General features: G+C 42.8%; 1 protein-coding gene across 1 annotated transcript in view; it reads left to right on the top strand.

The window, feature by feature from the left end:
• The window catches only part of PANX1 (pannexin 1), a 45020-nt gene extending 41471 nt beyond the window's left edge, over nucleotides 1–3549 (top strand). The window contains exon 5 of the mRNA XM_065423435.1: nucleotides 3464–3549. Coding sequence (XP_065279507.1) covers nucleotides 3464–3549 — 86 coding nt within the window. The remainder of the gene's footprint in view (nucleotides 1–3463) is intronic.
• The last annotated feature ends 18019 nt before the right edge of the window (nucleotides 3550–21568 follow it).

Raw genomic sequence — 21568 nt, 5'->3', positions numbered from 1 at the left:
CACTGTACAATGTGTTTGCATTTAGAGATAGAACTAAGATAAGATGGGGAAGTTAGTGGTGTCATGATTTTGTTTTAAAGAACAGCGTGAAAGGCTGGTAGTCTTCAGGCTAGAGGGACAGAGGTGCATAGAAGTTAATCCTCCCCCTTCTCTCTCTCTCACACACACGAGATCCGATGGGGGTGGTATTGGGGAAGGGACTCCTTTTAGTGGCAGGGTAGCAGCAGAGCCCCTGTTATTGCTGGCTGTCTGCTCTTTGTGGCAAGGGAAACTGTTAATGTATAAGCCACCAAGTTGGCTACACTTCGCTCATGCTCCCTGTCCAAACCTCCCCTGTTCTGGGATGGAGGGAGCCCCTTAAGGGTAGTGCTCTACACCAAAGGATCCCTAAGATCTACAGTTAAAACTTATAGCAGCATGGTTATGACAGCCAGGGATATGAAAAAAACACATTTCTGACTAACATAGGTATGCTGATAAATCCCCCAGTGTAGATACAGCTAGAGGGATTCTGTCAGCATAGCTAACATCATTAGGGGAGGTGGTATTCCTGTACCATCAGATCTCCTCCTTCTGTTGCTATACACTGCATCTACACTAGGGGGCTCCGCAGGCATAGCTATGCTGCCGAAGGCCCTGTAGTGTACGCATGGCCTCACACAGGAAATAAGGCACACATTTTTAACAGAGAAGGTAGTTGGAACAATTTACCAAGGGTCGTATGACTGGCAGTTTTTAAATCACAATTGGATATGTTTCTAAAGGATATACTCTAGTTTAAACAGGAATTAATTCAGGGAGGTTCTATGGCCTGAGTTAAACACGCGGTCAGACTAGATGATCACAGCAGTCACTTCTGGGTTTGCAATCTACAAGCTGGAACAATTTGTATAATGGGGGTGCTGAGAGTTGATGAACCAAACTGTAAACCTTGTATATAATGGAAACCACTTCAAGCCAGGGGGTGTGGCAGCATCCCCCCCTCCCCCCACCACCACCACCACATCCCTAGTTCCAGCACCTATGTCTACAACTCCGTCATGACCATCACCACATGCAGAGGGACCACTCCAGTTCCACTGCAGTGGGGCCTTAATTGGTCACAGAGGAGAGGGGGAAATTTGGCCCTAAGTGATTTCACCAAGATCATAGGGTGAGTCAGAATCCAGAATAGAGCACTTAACCGATAATAGTTCATCCCCTGCCCAGACATGGTTAATTCTATTGAGCAATCATGGTAATACGAGAATAAATGTTCAGATACAATGGTAATGAGGGTAGCATATTTTATATGTAAGTGCATTCACTTGGATCCTACTCTTTCTACAGAAACATAACCTGGCTTCAGATAATGCTCTTTCCACTTATGGTGTTCATTGTGATTCCAAATCTCTTTGAAGGAAATTGCCAGTCATGTTGTACGTGGAGAAAGAGATATAGCCTCTTTATGCAGAGGTGGGAATGGCTGGGAACTCTGACCGTATTTAGCTCAGATAGGAGGAAACTGCAGATGCAGATTAAGTCAAAGAACAGTTTCTAAGGTAGGGGATATTTAAATTATTTTTCAGCACAGTAATGATACTGTCTCTTCTGCCTAATATAATGGAGGAAGCATCAGCTTAAGAGAAATGTTCATGATGTAGTATTCTAAGTCACTCCCTCCCCACCATCCCCGGTACCGACAGCCAGCTACGACCTGACATCGTCGTCACCGACGAGGCCCAGAAAAAGATCATCCTTGTCGAGGTCATGGTCTCCTTTGAGAACAGGACCCCGGCGTTTCGTAAAGCCCGAGCTCATAAGCTGGAAAAGTACGCCCCCCTGGCCGACACCCTGAGAGCGAAGGGCTACGAGGTGCAGATGGACGCCCTGATCGTCGGAGCCCTGGGCACCTGGGACCCCTGCAACGCGCATGTGCTGCAGACCTGCGGGATCGGTCAACGCTATGCACGGCTCATGCGGCGCCTCATGGTCCAGGGACATCTACGTTGAACACATCACCGGCCACCGACAGTACCAGGAGGTGTGAGCCGGAGTGACATCGTTCTTCGACTACGAGAAAGGGACCAAGAGACTTTCTCTGTTGGAACATATGAACTGGAACCATAAACTCCCTGAACATTAAATCTCACCAAATGAGGGTCAATCCATCCTCATCATCATATCCACTCATTATACTCCACACCCGAACATAGCCACTCTATGAACTTCATACCCTCATATCTCAATGTCTGTACTTTGACCCATCAACCTTTTACCCCCAATCGGGGATATTGCAGATTATGTATTCCTTATGCCACCTGATCTTAAACCGAATTTCGCACCCCTCGATAATCTGTACGTTATTCCCTGGTAACCAGAAACTTCTATGCTTAAACTCTGTACCGTTCATTTTTTTTAAACATCATCTTAATAAACATTTTAATTCTAAGTCACTCCCCCCCACCACATAAACACAATGATGAATTTCTGTACCACTATGATGGGGAGAGAAAAAAAACACTTGCAAAATAAAATAAAAAATCCAAGATACCCTAATGACAGGAATGTTTTTATTATGTTTATTATGTTTTTATTATGTTATGTTAAATGTTTGTTGCTGAAATGTGCTGTTTTGTCAAAGCTAAAATGTATCGATTTCGACAGGAAAGTTTCTGAGGTTCATGGTGGACTCTCCAGTCGCTGAGAGGGAATAACTTATTGAAAACCTGACCTTTTGAATCTGAAAACTGATCTTTCAAATTGATTCTGTTTCCTGAAAATGTTCGAGAGGTTTTTGTTGTGTGGAATGAAAACAAATGTTGAAACTCAAAAGTTGTCATGAAATGGATGTATGGTTCACCAGTCAGCTCTCATTTGTATAGGTTCTGTATGAAGGTTGACTGTGATGATTGTGGCCTTTGATCTGCACTAAGAGGACTAAGGGTTGCATTTAACTGCCCCCCTATTTTCGCCTGCCTCTAGTGATATTAGCATGATTTAATAAAAGATTTTACAAACATAGGTACAGATTCTAGCTCCTTTGCACAAGAACAAGAAAGGCACCAAGAAGATTTCTTTACCACTTTGGCACACCTCAGAGGACTGGAACAGCCAAAATCATAGCACTACTGACCACACCAGAAGTAGAGATATGCCTGGGGGATGGCTCCAGAACCCTATGCACCAGCTCGTGGTTCTACGCTAGCTCTGGGTTCTGCATTTCCAAAAGGAAGCTGTAAGGCGCTCCTCAGGCTCAGCGTTTGACAGGTAGTGCCACTAAGAGGGTGCCCTTTGTGTATGTCCCTGTATAAAGCCACACACTAGCCTAGCTATAGTACAAAGCAAAGGTGAAAATAGGTTGCAGGTTTGTGTTTTTTAAATCTCCACGGCTGCTATTTTGTTGTAAGGAAAGCAGGAATATTCGCTTGTGACAAAATGGTGTGATGGAATTTCATTGTAACGACCATTTGCTTTTGTTTAGTTTTAACAGATCTGCTCCCAAGTTGCAATACAAGCGCAAGCAACGAAGATAAGGTTCGTCAAAGACTTATAGATTCTTCATGCTGATTGCTCCTGCACACTCCTCTTTTGACGGTTGTAGCACAGGACAACTGCCCTCTATCCCCACCTCCAATTCAAGCCGCACCGAACACAGGACACTGCCTTTCTCAATGAATGGACTGGCTTTGGGGTCCTACCAGTTCACCAGAGAGGATAAACCAGTTTGCAGACTGTTTACATACAGTACAGTTAACCTCGTATCACAAAAGGCATCATCTAGAGTTTGAATATTTATAAAACCACTTAACTACGAATTATGGAAAAGTGAAATCCATCAGGTAATTAGCATGCAGAATGGATTACCAGAAGCAGCAGTTGAAGCTGAGACCATTTAAACAATAGGAGTGTGCTTACAGTGATGAAACACTGAACTGCATAGACACTAGAAACAGAGATGGCCAGATTCCATCCTGAGATGGCGTGGTATTGAGGTGTGTGTAACAGAATACTGGAAATGCCAAACTTTATTACTTGCCACCTAGTGTCCAATTCTGCAGTTCTTACTCCATCTATGTTAAGGTAAAATATCCCATGCATTGCAGTGGGTATCAAAGGAGATGACTGTGTTAGATCTGGGTTTAGAACTAAAGTGTTCTTGGCTCCCTAGCCTGTAAAGTTAATGGGACTTTTGTTTGAGTTTGGACTGCAAGATTTCAATCCTTAATTCTATTTCTTAGCTGATTTGGTTTTAATTCCACACCCCTCTGAATAATGGATTCTAAAGTTTAGGGGCTGAGCAACAGTGATAACCCCTACTACAGGGGTTTGTCTTGTCTATGCTGATGTAAAGAACTGTATTTTATATCCATTGTGTTTAAAATAGCCACTTTTTAACATTGATTGGGTATCAAATACAGTATAGAACGCACATTTTCCACAACATGCCTTATAAGAAAAGCATGCATGACATTCTCAGTTGTATTACAGTAGCAACTACAGGCCTCAAGTCAGGGCCCCACTGGGCTAGACAGGATATAGAAGAAGACAGTCTCTGCCTCAGAGTTTGCAATCTTAGTTAAAGATCAGATACAACGGGTAATTGAAAGAAACCGAACAGAAGAGGACCATGATGTGGTGATAGAAATATGGACATGTTTTGTGGCAAAATCACTGATCCACTGAGGCATTTTGTAATTCAGAAAGTTACTGCCATAATTCGTTCATGTGCGTTTTTTTAATTGCTGTGGGGGGGGTTTCATTCAATTTTGTAACAATGTTCCAAATGGGGGTTCATGTCAGCATCATGGCATTTCTTTCAAATGGCAAATTAAGCCTAATTACCATGGAACTCTTGAATATACAGTAGAACCTCAGAGTTACGAACACCTAGGGAATGGAGGTTGTTCATAACTCTGAACAAAACGTTACTGTTCTTTCAAAAGTTTACAACTGAACATTGACTTAATACAACTTTGAAACTTTACTATGCAGAAGAAAAATGCTGCTTTTAACCGTCCTAATTTAAATGAAACAAGCACAGAAACAGTTTCCTTACCTTGTCAAATCTTTTTTTTTTTTTTAACTCTCCCTTTGTTTTGCTAGTTTACATTTAACACAGTACTGTACAGTATTGGGTTTTTTTTGTTTGTTTTTTGGGGTTTTTTTTGTCTCTGTTGCTGCCTGATTGCATACTTCCGGTTCCAAATGAGGTGTGTGGTTGACCGATCAATTTGTAACTCTGGTGTTCGTAACTTTGACGTTCTACTGTAGTGGGACGGGATTTTTTTTTTAATTACCAGGATGGTAATGTACATCTTTCACAGCTTTTAAATAGTCACTGGTTTTACCATATGATCTGGCATGAGAATTACCTTTTAACTGATTAGTGTCATCTATAACTTTTGTCCAAAAATGTAGTTTAAAAAACACTTAAACCGAACATTAATGACAGTGCCTAGCAATATCTAAATAAGTCTAACATTTGCTTTCCCATTTAGCTTATTCACTGGGTTCCTTTTAACATATCTATTATCAACGTTGCAAAAAAGATTTGTTAATAGTGTGAATGGGATAACCAGTAAGTAATTAGTGTTAAACCTTTCACTCAGAATTATTAATGAACAACCTAGGTGCTAGCATAGTACAGTAAGAACTATTTGAGTATTTTATACCTTATGGCCAAGATAAGCCAAGATAATGTAATAAAATACAGTACCTAAAACCATAATGCTACCTCTTTGCTGACGAGACAATGGCTGCAATACAAGTACTTTGTTCCACAAAAAGTGAGAAAAACATGTTGTCAGTTTAAATATCTTAGGGTGTGAAATTTCTGGATAAAACTATTTTAGAAATAGCCTTTTTAAAAACGCTCCTTCCTGTGACACAGGGTTGCAGGTTTGCTTTGCAGCTATCAGGCAATATGATGCACCATTATGTTGGTTCACAACCTAAGATATAATGGTGCATCATATTGCCTGATAGCTGCAAAGCAAACCTGCAACCCTGTGTCACAGGAAGGAGCGTTTTTAAAAAGGCTATTTCTAAAATAGTTTTATCCAGAAATATTTCTATTTAACTCTGAAATCGGTACTCCTCCTTGTTTGTTCTTAAATTGGAGTTAATTGAGCTGAGATTTTTCTAAATGGCCATCTGACCCTCTTCAATTAAACAACCCCTCTGTAAAAAACCTTAAAAGCTAATGATCATCCATATGCACATTCCTCTGATGGTCAGAGATCAGAGTCTTTTGGCCCACAGTACCCTTAGGATGTACATGAACTCTTCAGTCCTCATGTTCCACTTAAAGGTCGAGGAACACTATCCATTATTCAGTTCTTCTCACCAACTCATGGCTTAGAGATGGAGCCTGACTCTCAGAGCTGGCCAGCCTCTCTCTTATTATTTATAGCTAATAGCGTTTATAGTGTTACTGTTTTAATCATTAAGTTGACTGTTGCGTCCCTTTTTAGTTGTTAGAATCTTATTCGTCACCAGTATGGTGTCATCCAGTTCTCCCGAATTCAAATGCTGCCTCTCATGCAAGGGAGCTATCCCAGCCTCTGATGGATACTCGTTGTGCCCCTGTCTGGGAGAATCGCACAGTCCCAGTAAATATGCCCTTTGTGAGACCTTAAGCTGTCGGGCTATGAAGAACAGGGAGGCCCGCCTTCAGGTCTTCCTAATGACTAAGTCCATGATATACGCTTTCAAACCAGGCTTATTCGACACCCCCCAACCCTCCGCATGGGAACCTTCAGAGCCCCAGATCATAAGTGCAGGCTTATTGTCTGACTAGAACCACAACATTATCCTCAGACAGACAGCAGGGAGCCAGAAGTCCCAGAGGTAGATTGCCTACCATGGTTTCTTCTAAAGAAAGCTTCCCATGATGCCAATAATTATCTGAAACTCCACAGTCTGGAATGGTTCCTATCGAAGCTCAATCCTGAGCTGAGTCTGACCATACGGTATTGTAATGCCCAGCACCGAAATCCAGGACTTTGGGGAAAAGTTTGCCATGAAACCCCAATGTTATCTATCTCAGTGGCCGTGGCACAGACTCTTGGCACCAGAACCAGGCTGATCAGGGCACCATACCATGACTGTAGTGGAGACTGCAATACCGCTGTGGGAAAACCTGGTTCCAGGTCACCTGTCTACGCCACCTCACACAGCACTATTCAGATTCTTAGCGCCAATGGCTCTGTAGAACCCCAATCCTCCCCTGCTGTCAGCTGTCAGCACTTCATTCGGCACCTACCCTATCCACTCCTGCAGCACCATGGGTCCACTGCATTGCCTATGAATCCAGCCTGCACATTCTCCTCAGCTTGATCTTCGGAATTGGCGGTCAAGGAATATCTGTACCAGCAACATCTTGACTCACCCAGCTTCTCACCACAGCCCTCTACATCTTGTGAGGAGTATCAGAACTCCCTATAAGAATGATACTGGGATCCACCGAACCCAAGCTAATGGTTCTCTAATCCCTTGCTACCAGACTCTTACTCACCACTGCCCATGGTGCCCTTGTTGGGGACCATGGTCGGCTCAGAGCAATTGTGGTCTGAGGGAGCAGAAGACTGTCTCCTCCATGGCACCGCAGATACGAACACCCCAATTACCCTTTCTAGTTCTGACACAGCCTCAAGCAGAGGACAGAGAGGTTGCTGTGGAGCTGATGGCCCCACAGATGGGCAACTATAAGGGATTTCAAAAACTACTGAAAAGGATGGCTGAGGCCCTCCAAATCCCTATTGAAGAGGTACAACAACAGACATACAAATGGTGGACATACTTCAAGCCTCCTCCGTGGGAAAGATAGTCTTATTGACAGGAAGGGTTATCATAGACCCTGCTAGGACTGTGGCAGACACCTGCTTTGGTGCTTCCTACTTCCTCCAAGGCAGACAGGAGGCACCTGATATTTTCTAAGGATGTGGAATTCTACCCACCCTACCCCAAACACCCTTGTGGTCAGTGCTGCAAACAAAAAGGCAAAACAATTCAGGTCCACCCCCAAAGAAAGAGAGCCAAAGAGGCTAGATTTGGCTGGAAGGCTTACTCTAGAAAGCCTACAGTTCCGTGTGGCCAATAATCATCCCATATTAGCTGGATATGACTTCTGTATACATGAGGCAGCTTGCCTTTGCAGATAATCTGCCCAAAAAGGCTCATGAGGATTTCACTTCCCTAGTTAATGAAGGCCAACTCATAGCCAGGACAAGCCTCCAAGAGTGCTGGAGGCTGTAGATATGGCTGCCAGATCAATGACAATGGCTGTCTTTTATGTGATAAGCATCACAGCTTCAAGAATCAGGATTCCCCAAAGAAGACCGAACAATGGTGGAGAATCTGCACTTTGAAGGATTTGAATTGTTCAGCTCTAAAATAGACTAGATACTCTATATGTTGAAGAATTCAAGAGCCATTCATTCGCTTGGAGTCTACACACCAGCTCCTAAGAGGAAACACATAAAACAACTTTAAACTTCAAGAGACCAATTGCACTGCCTTTCTACCACCAAAGGTTGGCAGAACCACCCAGGAAACATCAGCATTTCCATAAAAGGAGACAACCCTTGGCTTTATTACAAACCACCCAGTCTTCCCACTCCCAGAAACACTCGTTTTGATGGGATGGTCAAAAGACGTTTTCTACCACCATCAACTGCAGAGATCAAAGGCCTCCCCTTCAGAAATTGACTATTTCACTTGAGGCATGCTTGGTCCCTTACCACCACCGACCAATGGACCATGGACACAATAGCACATTGCTACACCATCCAGTTTTCTTTGATGCCTATACTCAGCCCCCCTTCCCTTTCCCTTTTCAGGGACTCTTCTCATGAGGATCTACTACATCCAAGGGTCTTCATGCCCCTGGGGGCGATGGAAGAGGTCCCTCTATGCTAAGGGGGGAAGGGATTTAACAGAAACTATTTTCTCAATTTGAAAAAAAAAAAGGAGGCTGGTGACCCATCCTGGATTTGAAAGACTTCACCACCTTCATTCGCAAGTCAAAATTTCATATGATCACTCTGGCAATGATAATCCTAACTCTGGAATCAGGAGACTGGTTTGCATGTCTTGATCTTCAAGATGCATACTTCCACATCTCCATCATTCCATCCCACAGGAACTTCCTGAGATTCACAGTGAGCCAGGATCACTACCCATACCAGGTACTGCCCTTCAGACTTTCCACAGTACCAAAAGTCTTCAACTAGGTGCTCTCAGTAGTGAGTCTTCTGAAGTATGCTGCCAACATCAGCGTATACCCTGACCTGGATGATTGGCTAGTATGGGTGAAATCTCCTCAGACTTCTGAAGCCATTTGCATCACTCTTGACCTTTTCAAGAAGTTAGGCCTGAGAATCAACATGCAGAAAATCAGCCTTAACCCCAGTTCAGAGGATTACATTCATTGGCGTGACTATAAACTCCACCAAGGCCGCCTTCCCTCTGGACAAATTAAAGAAAGTGTCCACCCTTAATTCAACTAGAAAGAAACCCAAACACCAGCATAAGAGCATGCCTCTCTCTTCTAGGTCATATGGCCACTGCCACGCTTGTGATGCCGTATGCTAGTCTTCTCCACTGCTCCTTGAAGTGGGTCTATATACCCTTCAAGAACCACTTGGACATGCTTGTCATCCCATTCATGGTCCTGTCCTTGTTGAAATGGAGGAAGGACTCACTGAACACATGCAAGGAGGTCCCCTTCAGAGCACGCCTACCAACTAGGACTGTTTTCACAAACACATTCTTACAGGGACGGGGTGCCTATATAGATGAATTAATGACACAGGACCTGTAGGCCACAAGAGAGAAAAGAATGTACATCAATCTCTTAGAACTCAGAGTTGAACAGAAAGCCTGAGAGTCCTTTCTCCATCTAATAGAAGGGCAGTTTGTTAATCATGATTTGTACTATCTGACCACCATGTTTTAAATCAACAAACGAGGTGGGGTCAGGTTATCCCTACTCTGCCAAGAAACCATCAGACTCTGGAACTGGTGCATCAACCACCGAATTCTATCAGCAGTATACCTATCTGGACTACAGACCATGCTAGCAGACATTTTCAGACATGCTGTCTCAGAACTGAGGGAAAATCCTGCACCTGAATCTACCATCCCTGCACTTCACAGCATGGGGACTGGATGGATGTCATTGATTGAGTGGGCTTTCACTTTTCCAGTGAGGGAAGATCTAATAAAAAGTAGGAAAGAATCAACACGACAAACTAACCTGGCTGAATGGACAAGGTTCTCCTACTGGTGCCAACTACACTCTGAGTCCACTCCACTCCTCGATCACACACATTCTTGACTACTTACTCAAATTAAAAAGGAAGACAAGTTCTGTCTAGGTGCAGTTGGTGGCAATCTTAGCTCACCACCCGCCGGTGGAGGACCATGCAATATATTCTCATCTGACAGTAATCAGGTTCCTGAAAGGCCTAATTAAAGTGTTTGCACTTGTGAGAAAACTGGTTCCCCTTTGAGTCCTGAACCTAGTACTTACAGCCCTCATGGGACCACCCTTCAAACTCATGGCTTCTCCTCTCTGCTACATCTGTCAATGAAAATGGCATTTTTGATCACCATAATTTCCTCTAAAAGAGTGGGAGAAATTCAGGCACTAATGGCTGACCGGCTGTATACGGTCAAAAGTGTCTATGAGGACACGTCCTAAATTTCTTCCCAAGGTGGTGACAGAATTCCATCTGAAGCAACAGATTCACCTCTTGGTAGTCTTCTCAAAGTCTCACAGATCCAGATCTGAGGCAATACTGTATACGCTGGATGTGAGAAAAGCCCTGGCTTACTACTTACCAAGACTGTGTTTCTATTGTGGAAATGATGAAAGGCTCTACAATTTCATCCCAGAGACTATCAGACTGGATGGTTGATTGTATTAAAACATGCTATGAAGTGGCCACGGTAGATCCACCTTCAGTAGTTAGAGTTCATGACAGTAGGGCACAAACTGCAAAAGCAGCATCACTGCTGAACTTACCCATATCAAATATTTGTAAGGCAGCTACTTTGGCATCAAACCACATGACATTATGCCCTAACTGAAGCTACTTCTTTGAGGAGTGTTCCTGTGCTCCACTTTAGGTATCTTGGCGCCTTGCACTTCTAGTCAGAGACTTGTGGTAGCAGTGCCCCAGGTGGCCGCGCACACCTCGCACCACTCCGAGCGGCTACCCCGCGCGTGCAGCCAACTGCCACCCAGTTCCTTCTCTTCCACCCTTGGTTTTGGTCCTTATCTACTCTCATATTCCTTTAATCTCTGCCCTTTTCTCAGTTAATTTTCCTCATTGTTTATCTCTCTATTTCCTTTCGTTTTCACATTTAAAACAAAAACAAAAAAAACTTTTTCTCTTTTTTTCTCCACACCTCAGGCAGGCAGTCGTTGAAGAGGCATTAGCCGGGACTATTCCCATTCTTTATTCAGCTAGCGTCTTGGACATGCCTGGCTCTCCGGGTTTCAAGCGCTGTCTGACTTGCAGACTCTCAATACCAGTGACAGACGGCCACTCGCAGTGTGTCCGTTGTCTGCGGGAGACACACATTACTGAAAAGTGTCCCCACTGCAAGAAACACACAGCACAGACAAGAAAGGCAAGAGGGACCTCCAATTAAACCTTTTAATGATGGAGAGATCCCTCCAACCCTGACTCCAGGACAGCTCCTCACCAGTCCTCACCTGCAGCTGCTTCAGATACAGTAACTCCTCACTTAACGTTGTAGTTATGTTCCTGAAAAATGCTACTTTAAGCGAAACGATCTTAAGCGAATCCAATTTCCCCATAAGAATTAATGTAAATAGCGGGGGTTAGGTTCCAAGGAAAATTTTTTCGCCAGACAAAAGACTATATATACATACACAAACAGTATAAGTTTTAAACAGTTTAATACTGTACACAGTAATGATGATTGTGAAGCTTGGTTGAGGTGGTGGAGTCAGAGGGTGGGATATTTCCCAGGGAATGCCTAAGTGCTGAATGATGAACTAGCACTCGGCTGAGCCCTCAAGGGTTAACATGTTGTTAATGTAGCCTCACACTCTACAAGGCAGCATGAATGGAGGGAGGGGGGACAGCATGGCAGAGAGAGACAGACACACACACAATGTGTGAGAAAGAGACTGCATTGCCCCTTTAAGTATGCTGACTGCACTCTACGTACATTGCCTTTTTAAGTTGATCAGAAAGTTGAGACAGCAACTACTGCCAGCAAACTCCCTCTGTCCTGAGCCCTGTCCTGTCCCCCGCTGCTCTGTGGAGATGGCCGGATGGGGTAAAGGAGCAGGGAGTGGGGGGGGGGAATACCCTGACATTAGCACCCCTCTTCCCCCCCCCCCCCCGCACACCAAGCAGGAGGCCCCTGGGAGCAGCTCCAAGGCAGAGGGCAGGAGCAGCACATAGCAGTGGGGGGAGGGACAGCTGAACTGCCGGCAGTTGATAACCTGCTGGGCGGCTGCCACATAGGGAACTTAGAGGAGCGGGGAGCTGATGGGGGGCTGCCTGTCCACCCTGGTTCCAAGCCCCCAGCAGCTAGCTCCAACGGGTTGCTCTTTCTGCAAGCAGTGAACAAAGCAGGCAGCTGCCAAACAACATTATAAGGGAGCATTGCGCAACTTTAAACGAGCATGTTCCCTAATTGATCAGCAACTTAACATTGAAACAACGTTAACTGGGATGACTTTAAGTGAGGAGTTACTGTTTGGGGTCCTCTGTAAAGGACCCTGGTTCTACCAAAGCCACAAAAAAGCAGCCTCACTCCTCGCCACTGCGGGATTCACGTCCAAAAAGCGATCCCCGACTGCAAAAACTGCCCCGGTACCAACAGCACCCAAAGCGCCGGACCACGACGCACCGGGACCGTCCAGTACCGAGACGTCCCAAGGAGCAAAAGACCCTGTGCGGTCTCACTGTCATAGCAGCAAAACTAAGCCTCATAGCTCAGCACCGAGGGAACAGAAACCTCAGGCCTAGAGCAGCGCTATGGCGCCACCTGCTGCACCAATGCAATATGACAAATCTGCGCCACCGATAACGCTCCCTCTAGTTCCCAGCCTGAGTTTGCCTGCGTTGCAGGCACCGAGTCTCCCAGTATCGCAACAGTTTGTCAGCCATGCGGACCTACTCATTGCTTCCACCCCGGGAACTTTGCTCTTTGGCACCGATAGCACCCCAGCCAGGTCAGGGCCAAGCTTTATCACTACACCCGCTGGCTCGGCCCCTCCTCTCTCCAGTGATGAAGAGGAGGAAGTGGAGACAGGAGTGGGCACAACTTACCACTCCTCTCCTAAACCTGGACCCGCTCGGCCTCTGCTTCGGAGTTTCGGTTCGATCCTCTGGGGTAGAGAAGGAAGTGGGTGGTGGTTGGCTGCGCACGCGGGGTAGCCGCTCGGAGCAGCCAGCCGGGGCACGGCTACCACAAGTCTCCAACTAGAAGCGCAGGGCACCAAGACACCTAAAGTGGAGAACCCACAGGGACAACCATCTTGAAGAACCTCAGTTACTGCACAAAGTGAGTAACCTTATAATTAAATTTAACATCCCTGTGGTGGGGAAAACTCCACAGTGGCCCAACACTGTAGCATTTAATTTCAGAAAGGGGAACTACACAAAAATGAGGAGGTTAGTGAAACAGAAATTGAAAGGTACAGTACCAAAAGTAAAATCCCTGCAAGCTGCATGGAAACTTTTTAAAGACACCATAATAGAGTCTCAACTTAAATGTATACCCCAATTTAAAAAACATAGTAAGAGAACCAAAAAAGAGACTGTGGTTAAACAACAAAGTAAAAGAAGCAGTGAGAGGCAAAAAGGCATCCTTTAAAAAGTAGAAGATAAATCCTAATGAGGAAAATAGAAAAGAGCATAAACTCTGGCAAATGAATTGTAAAAATATAGAAAGACCAAAAAAGAATTTGAAGAACAGCTAGCTAAAGACTCCAGAAGTAATAGCAAAAAAATTTTTAAATACATCAGAAGCTGAAAGCCTGCTAAACAACCAGTGGGGCCACTGGACGATCGAGATGCTAAAGGAGCACTCAAAGATGGTAAGGCCATTGCGGAGAAACTAAATGAATTCTTTGCATCAGTCTTCACTGTTGAGGATGTGAGGGAGATTCCCAAACCTGAGCCATTCTTTTTGGGTGATCGATCTGAGGAACTGTCCCAAATTGAGGTGACATTAGAGGAGGTTTTGGAACAAATTGATAAACTAAACAGTAATAAGTCTCCAGGACCTGATGGTATTCACCCAAGAGTTCTGAAGGAACTCAAATGTGAAATTGCAGGACTACTAACTGTCATCTGTAACCTATCATTTAAATCAGCTTCTGTACCAAATGACTGGAGGATAGCTAATGTGACGCCAATTTTTAAAAAGGGCTCCAGAGGTGACCCTGGCAACTACAGGCCAGTAAGCCTCACTTCAGTACCAGGCAAATTGGTTGAAACTATCGTAAAGAACAAAATTGTCAGACACATAGATGAACATAATTTGTTGGGAAATAGTCAACATGATTTTTGTAAAGGAAAATCATGCCTCACCAATCTACTAGAATTCTTTGAGGGGGTCAACAAGCATGTGGACAAAGGCGATCCAGTGGATATAGTGTATTTAGATTTTCAGAAAGCCTTTGACAAGATCCCTCACTAAAGGCTCTTAAGCAAAATAAGCAGTCATGGGATAAGAGGGAAGGTCCTCTCATGGATTGGTAACTGGTTAAAAGATAGGAAACAAAGGGTAGGAATAAATGGTCAGTTTTCAGAATGGAGAGAGGTAAATAGTGGTGTCCCCCAGGGATCTGTACTGAGCCCAGTCCTATTTAACATATTCATAAACAATCTGGAAAAAGGGGTAAATAGTGAAGTGGCAAAATTTGCAGATACAAAACTACTCAAGATAGTTAAGTCCCAGGCAGACTGTGAAGAGCTACAAAAGGATCTCACAAAACTGGGTGACTGGGCAACAAAATGGCAGATGAAATTTAATGTTGATAAATGCAAAGTAATGCACATTGGAGAACATAATCCTAACTATACATATACAATGATGGGGTCTAAATTAGCTATTACCACTCAAGAAAGGTCTTGGAATCATTGTGGCTTCTTCTCTGAAATGATCCACTCAATGTGCAGCGGCAGTCAAAAAAGCGAACAGAATGTTGGGAATCATCGAGAAAGGGGTAGATAATAAGACAGAAAATATCATATTACCACTATATAAATCCATGGTACGCCCACACCTTGAATACTGCTTGCAGATGTGGTTGCCCCATCTCAAAAAAGATATATTGGAATTGGAAAAGGTTCAGAAAAGGGTAACAAAAATGATTAGGGGTATAGAACGGCTTCCGAATGAGGAGACATTAATAAGACTGGGACTTTTCAGCTTGGAAAAGAGGTGACTAAGGGGGGATATGATAGAGGTCTATAAAATCATGAGTGGTATAGAGAAAGTAAATAAGGAAGTGTTACTTACTCCTTCTCATAATACAAGAACAAGGGGCCACCAAATGAAATTAATAGGTAGCAGGTCTAAAACAAACACAAGAAAGTATTTTTTCACCCAACGCACTGTCAACCTCTGGAACTCCTTGCCAGAGGATGTTGTGAAGGCCAATACTATAACGGGGTTCAAAAGGGAGCTAGATAGATTCATGGAAGATAGGTGCATCAATGGCTATTAGCCAGGATGGGCAGGAATGGTGCCCCTAGCCTCTGTTTGCCAGAAGCTGGGATTGGGTGACAGGGCATGGATCACTTGATGATAACCTGTCTGTTCATTCCCTTTGGGGCACCTGCCATTGGCCACTGTCAGAGGACAGGATACTGGGCATTGATGGACCTTTGGTCTGACCCAGTATGGCCATTCTTATGTATCCTTCTCTTCCAGGTCTGATACTGCACTTGGTAAAGCTGTTCTCCATTCATTATTCATATAACTACTCCCACCTCTTTAACACATTCATTGCTTGGGAGTCGCCATCAGTGGAATGTGCATATGGACCAGCCCATGAAGGAGAATGGGAAGTTTCTTACCATGTACAGTAACTGGAGTTCTTCGAGGTGTGTTGTTCATATGCACATTCCACAACCTGACCTACTATCCCCTCTACCTCAGAATCTTTATCTTAGTGATTCTGCAGTGAGAAGGAACTGAATGGCAGATGGCGCCCTTGTAAGCCCTCACAGTGGAGCACGAGAACTGGAGAGCACATGGGTACTCTATGGGTACTGCTGGCCCAAAAGCTTTGGTCTCTAACACATGACGTGTACGCACACCTTCGGTAGAATGCGCATATGGACAACACGTCTCCAAGAAATCCAGTTACTGTACAATTAAGTAACTTCTCATGGCACTAGAAAAGGTTCAGAAAAGGGCAACTAAAATGATTAGGGGTTTGGAACGGGTCCCATATGAGGAGAGATTAAAGAGGATAGGACTCTTCAGCTTGGAAAAGAGGAGACTAAGGGGGGATATGATAGAGGTATATAAAATCATGAGTGATGTGGGGAAAGTGGATAAGGAAAAGTTATTTACTTATTCCCATAATACAAGAACTAGGGGTCATCAAATGAAATTAATAGGCAGCAGGTTTAAAACAAATAAAAGGAAGTTCTTCTTCACGCAGCGCACAGTCAACTTGTGGAACTCCTTACCTGAGGAAGTTGTGAAGGCTAGGACTATAACAGAGTTTAAAAGAGAACTTGATAAATTCATAGTGATTAAGTCCATTAATGGCTATTAGCCAGGATGGGTAAGGAATGGTGTCCCTAGCCTCTCTGTCTGTCAGAGGGTGGAGATGGATGGCAGGAGAGAGATCACTTGATCATTGCCTGTTAGGTTCACTCCCTCTGGGGCACCTGGCATTGGCCACTGTCGGTAGACAGGATACTGGGCTGGATGGACCTTTGGTCTGACCCGGTACGGCCTTTCTTATGTTCTTATGGCACTCACCATGTTATATGCCCTTTACAAAGCCCCATGGTTTAATAAACTAACTAGCATCTGTGCTTGTTGCTAAAATAAATATGCCGATGCTCTTACACACACACACACACGCATACACACTACAACAACTTAGCTCAGACTGAATCAAGTCCGAATCCTTCCTTAACTACAATGATAAATATATTCACCACTCACTGGTGACTTTTATATAATACAAACATTTTGTTGCTTTCTTGATATTACTAGATGGAAATGGTGGAATTATCAATAATAATGCAGAAAAGGCAGAAGTGTTCAGGACATATATGTATCCTGTATTTGGGTAAAAAACAGATGACGTGGTGATCACACTACCATGTGGTGATAACTCTTTTCATTGCACTAGTATGTCTGGAGGCTGTTAAACAGAAGCTACTGAAGTTAGACATTTTTAACTCAGCAGGTCCAGATAATTTGCATCCAAAAGTTTTTAAAGAGCTGGCTGAGGAGCTTGCTGAACAATTAATGTTGATTTTCAAAAAGTCTTGGGGCCCTGGGGAAGTTCCAGAAGACTGGAAGAAAGCTAATGTTGTGCCATCTTTTAAAAAGGGTAAACAGTATGACCTGGGTAAGGCCTGTCAGCCTGACATTGATTCCAGGCAAGATAATGGAGCGGCTGTTATAGGACTCAATTAATAAAGGACTAAAGGAGGGTATGCAATTAATGCAAATCAACATGGGTTTATGGAAAATAGATCCTGTCAAACTAACATCTTTTTTTTATGAGATTACAAGTTTGGTTGATAAAGGTAATAGTGCTGACCTAATCTACTTAGATTTCTGTAAGACGCTTGACTTGATACCACACAACATTTTGATTAAAAAAACTAGAATGATATAAAATTAACATGGCACACATTAAGTGGATTAAAAACTTGCTAGCAGATAAGTCTCAACATATAACTAAGTGGGGAATCATCATCGAGTGGGTCCGTTTCCAGTGGGGTCCCACCAGGATTGGTTCTTGGCACTACGCTATTTAACATTTTTATCAAGAACCTGTAAAGAAACACAAAATCATCACTGATACAGGTTGCAGATGACACAAAAATTATGAAGTGGTAAATAATGAAGAGGACAGGTCCATGACTCAGAGTGATCAGGATCACTTGGTAAACTGGGCACAAGCAAACAATGTGCATTTAATACAGCTAAATGTAAATATCGATCTAGGAACAGAATGTAGGCAATACTTACAGGATCCTTACTGCTTATACTAGGAAGCAGTGACTCTAAAAAAAGATTGGGGGCTCATGATGGATAATCAGTTGAGTTCGCGGTGTGACACTGTGTCCATAAGAACTAATGCGATACTGGGACATATAAACGCAAATCTCAAGTAGGAGTAGAGAGGTTATTTTACTTCCGTATTTGGCACTGGTGCAACCACTGCTGGAATACTGTGTCCAGTTCTGGTACCCACAATTCAAGAAGGATGTTGATAAATTGGAGAAAGTTCAGAGAAAAGCCACAAGAATGATTAAAGAATTAGAAAATATGCCTTGTAGTGATTGAGCTCCTTGAGTCTTTCTATTTAGTTTAACAAAGAGAAGGTCAAGGTATGACTTGATTACAGTTTATAAGTACCTACATGGGGAACAAATATTTAATAATGGGCTCTTCAATCTAGCAAAGAAGGGTAGAACATGATCCAATGGGTGGAAGCTGAAGCTAGACAAATTCACACAGGAAATAGGATGTAAATTTTTAACAGAGAGTAATTAGCCATTGCAACAATTTACCAAGGTTCATGGTGGACAATCCATCATTGACCATTTTAAAATCAAGATTGGATGTTTTTTCTAAAAGCTCTGCTGTAGGAATTATTTGTGTTATACAAGAAGTCAGACTAGATGATCATAGTGGTTCCTTTTGGCCTTGGAATCTATGAATAGTGTATTTAAATGAAGCCTATCAAATGTTGTTAAAATTGTGTGTTGCATATTTACTTCCAAAGTAATGAAATGTAATATCTTGTAATGTATTAGCAGTGGATGGAATAGTTAGTAGGTTTTTATTCCTTAAAACTTGAAACTCACGAAAGTCAAGTATTTTTGTGGTGTATTACTTTGTGTCCATTTCTTTAGCAACATGAGTATTAGTGCACTGTAGTAAAAGTCTTTGTTTGTGAAAGCATGATTTGAGAGATGTTTGTGGATGTTTGTTTTTATACTGAACAATACAATGCATTGGTTGTTTAAAGGGACACTTCCAGGTTGATTTAAACACAATTTTGCAGACTGGAATAGCTTCACGAGCTATTTTGGTGAAGGTTCAAGGGACAGTCACCCTGCATCCTTATACCAGCATGCTTCATTATAACAGACAATTTAATGATGGATGCTCAGTTCAAAATATTGGACATTTTAGTTCACTTTTCCCTGACAATTTCTGTTGCAAATTTTTTATACCTCCTAAAGCGTTATATTTTATGGAAAATGTCATTGATAAGTTGATTTTTTAAAAAATCACTCAACACATTTTAAAATGTTCACGTTTGGCATTTAATTGTACAATATTTTTGCTCTGCTGTTTTAAAGTTAGTTGTGCTAGCTGCCTAACTAAAAAAAGTAGCATTATGTGGTAAATTATATTAGTACACTTTGCCCTTTAGAGATCTGGATTAAACATTCTGACTTAGATCAGAAATGAAAGCGAGTTTGATAGTTCATCCTATACTCCCCATTAAAACTACTACAAGATATGGTACAATTGCTAGTCTTTGTTCCAGATAGGTCTAGCAGTGGGATACCAGGTGTAGTGAGTCAGAATTGATATACACCTGCAGGACTGAAGAAAAACATGCAGTCTCTGGGCCTGATTCTCTTTTCACTTACCTTGGTATGACACTAGTGTAGTTCCATCAACTTCAGTAGAGATACCACTGATAGGTTTAAGGAGAACTAGCTCCACTCCATGCACTATGCCTTGTTGAAGCCTCTATGAGCAGTCAGTTTACCTTCCAAATTTTAACTTAAAAAAAAAAATACCCTCCTACACACAAGTGTAAACAATAAAAGTCCCCAAACATGTAACAATACAGTACTTGAAAATGTCCTTCTAAAAACAACAAATGCCCCATATTTTGATGTTACTGATGTAGTTTCTCAATTGATTTCTAAATTAAGAACCCAGACCTGTTCATCCATTAACTTGTGAACATGTAAACATTGACTTCAGGACTGGGCCCTAAACCAATTGGCTAGTCTGTGTATTGCAATCATATTGGCTGCCATTAAAACATCGCTAGCACGTGGAGGCTGGAAATTAACAGTTGCTATATGTACAAACAGCAAGATAAAGTAGTGATGTATATTGCACTCTTTCAATGTCAGTCCAAATTAAAATTTGCTGTCTGGAAAAAGGAAAGTCTTTGGCCTTTGTCATTTTAATTGCAAGAATATCACCGTTTTTATGTGATTTATTTTCATGGCAGGATGGGCATGGGTAAATGCATTATATACTGTAATGCACAGAGAGATTAACTGAAGCCAACTCAATTACAATGCTGTCAGACTCACTTGACTGCAATCTTGAAAGACACGTTCCTCACAATACCTCAGACACACAAGCTGCTTTTGTTAGCTGAGCTCTATTGGATCAACCAGACTTGTTTCAGTCACAGGCAGTGATCTTCTTTTCAGTTCTTCGGATGAATATGGTGTAAAACCCTTCTGGAAACCCAAAACACCACCAAAAATATGGCAACAATGTATAACCGATATGTCCTTTTTAGAGCAATCAGTCACTACATACCTGGAAAGGTCAAATTTTCCTTTCTTTATTAAATTTCAGTCCTGGCAGCATCACCACTTGGTGAGTTCTCTACATAAGCACTCAACACATGACAATCAGAAATCTGGAAGCACCTGTTGGCATGTGAGCAGAGTTTGGCTGACCATAAGCCTATAGGTTGTTCAGTTAAAGATGGAGGAGGAGGACTCAGGGCAAGGGTCAGAGCCACTACGAGAAACTGGGAAATTTTATTTACATGATCTCTCCTATCTGACCAACCTGTGTAAGTGCCTCAGCATGAAACTTACAGCCATATTGGCCTTGAGCAGTGGGCTGATCCTTTCCTGGAAAGGATAATCAGTTACTCAGCCACAACACCAAGGATATCTCTGGGTGGACGGAGTCATTAGCAAGGACCTGATCCAAATTTCATTGAAACAGAGTTGGAGTCTTTCCACTAATAAGTTGGATCAAACCGTAGGAGATAAATACAGAGAAACTGTTCCAGATAAAAAATAACCTTGTGCACTGTGCATAAACAATAAGTGCCCCTATTACACTGCTGCTGCCAGGGGAACCTAGTAAATTCTAAAGGTATATTAGAGACGGTCTAGTGGCAGCTTGAGCTTGTATGCAAAGCGAGTCGGCCATCAACAATTCAATTTTCTTTGTGCAGCTGGAAAGAGATCCTGTGACACAAGCCTAGTCTTGACAGGAACAACGGTCTCCCCAATTAAGATTGCATTCTTGTTTTTGACCTGTGGGCTAAAATATACCAGGGTTATGACATGTATGAGACCGTATGTAAATAGTTAGAACT

The sequence above is a fragment of the Emys orbicularis genome, chromosome 1, assembly GCF_028017835.1.
Source record: "Emys orbicularis isolate rEmyOrb1 chromosome 1, rEmyOrb1.hap1, whole genome shotgun sequence".
NCBI classification, from domain to species: Eukaryota; Metazoa; Chordata; order Testudines; family Emydidae; genus Emys; species Emys orbicularis.
The sequence above is the reverse complement of the archived record's forward strand: the minus strand, read 5'-3'. Positions and strand labels throughout refer to the sequence as shown.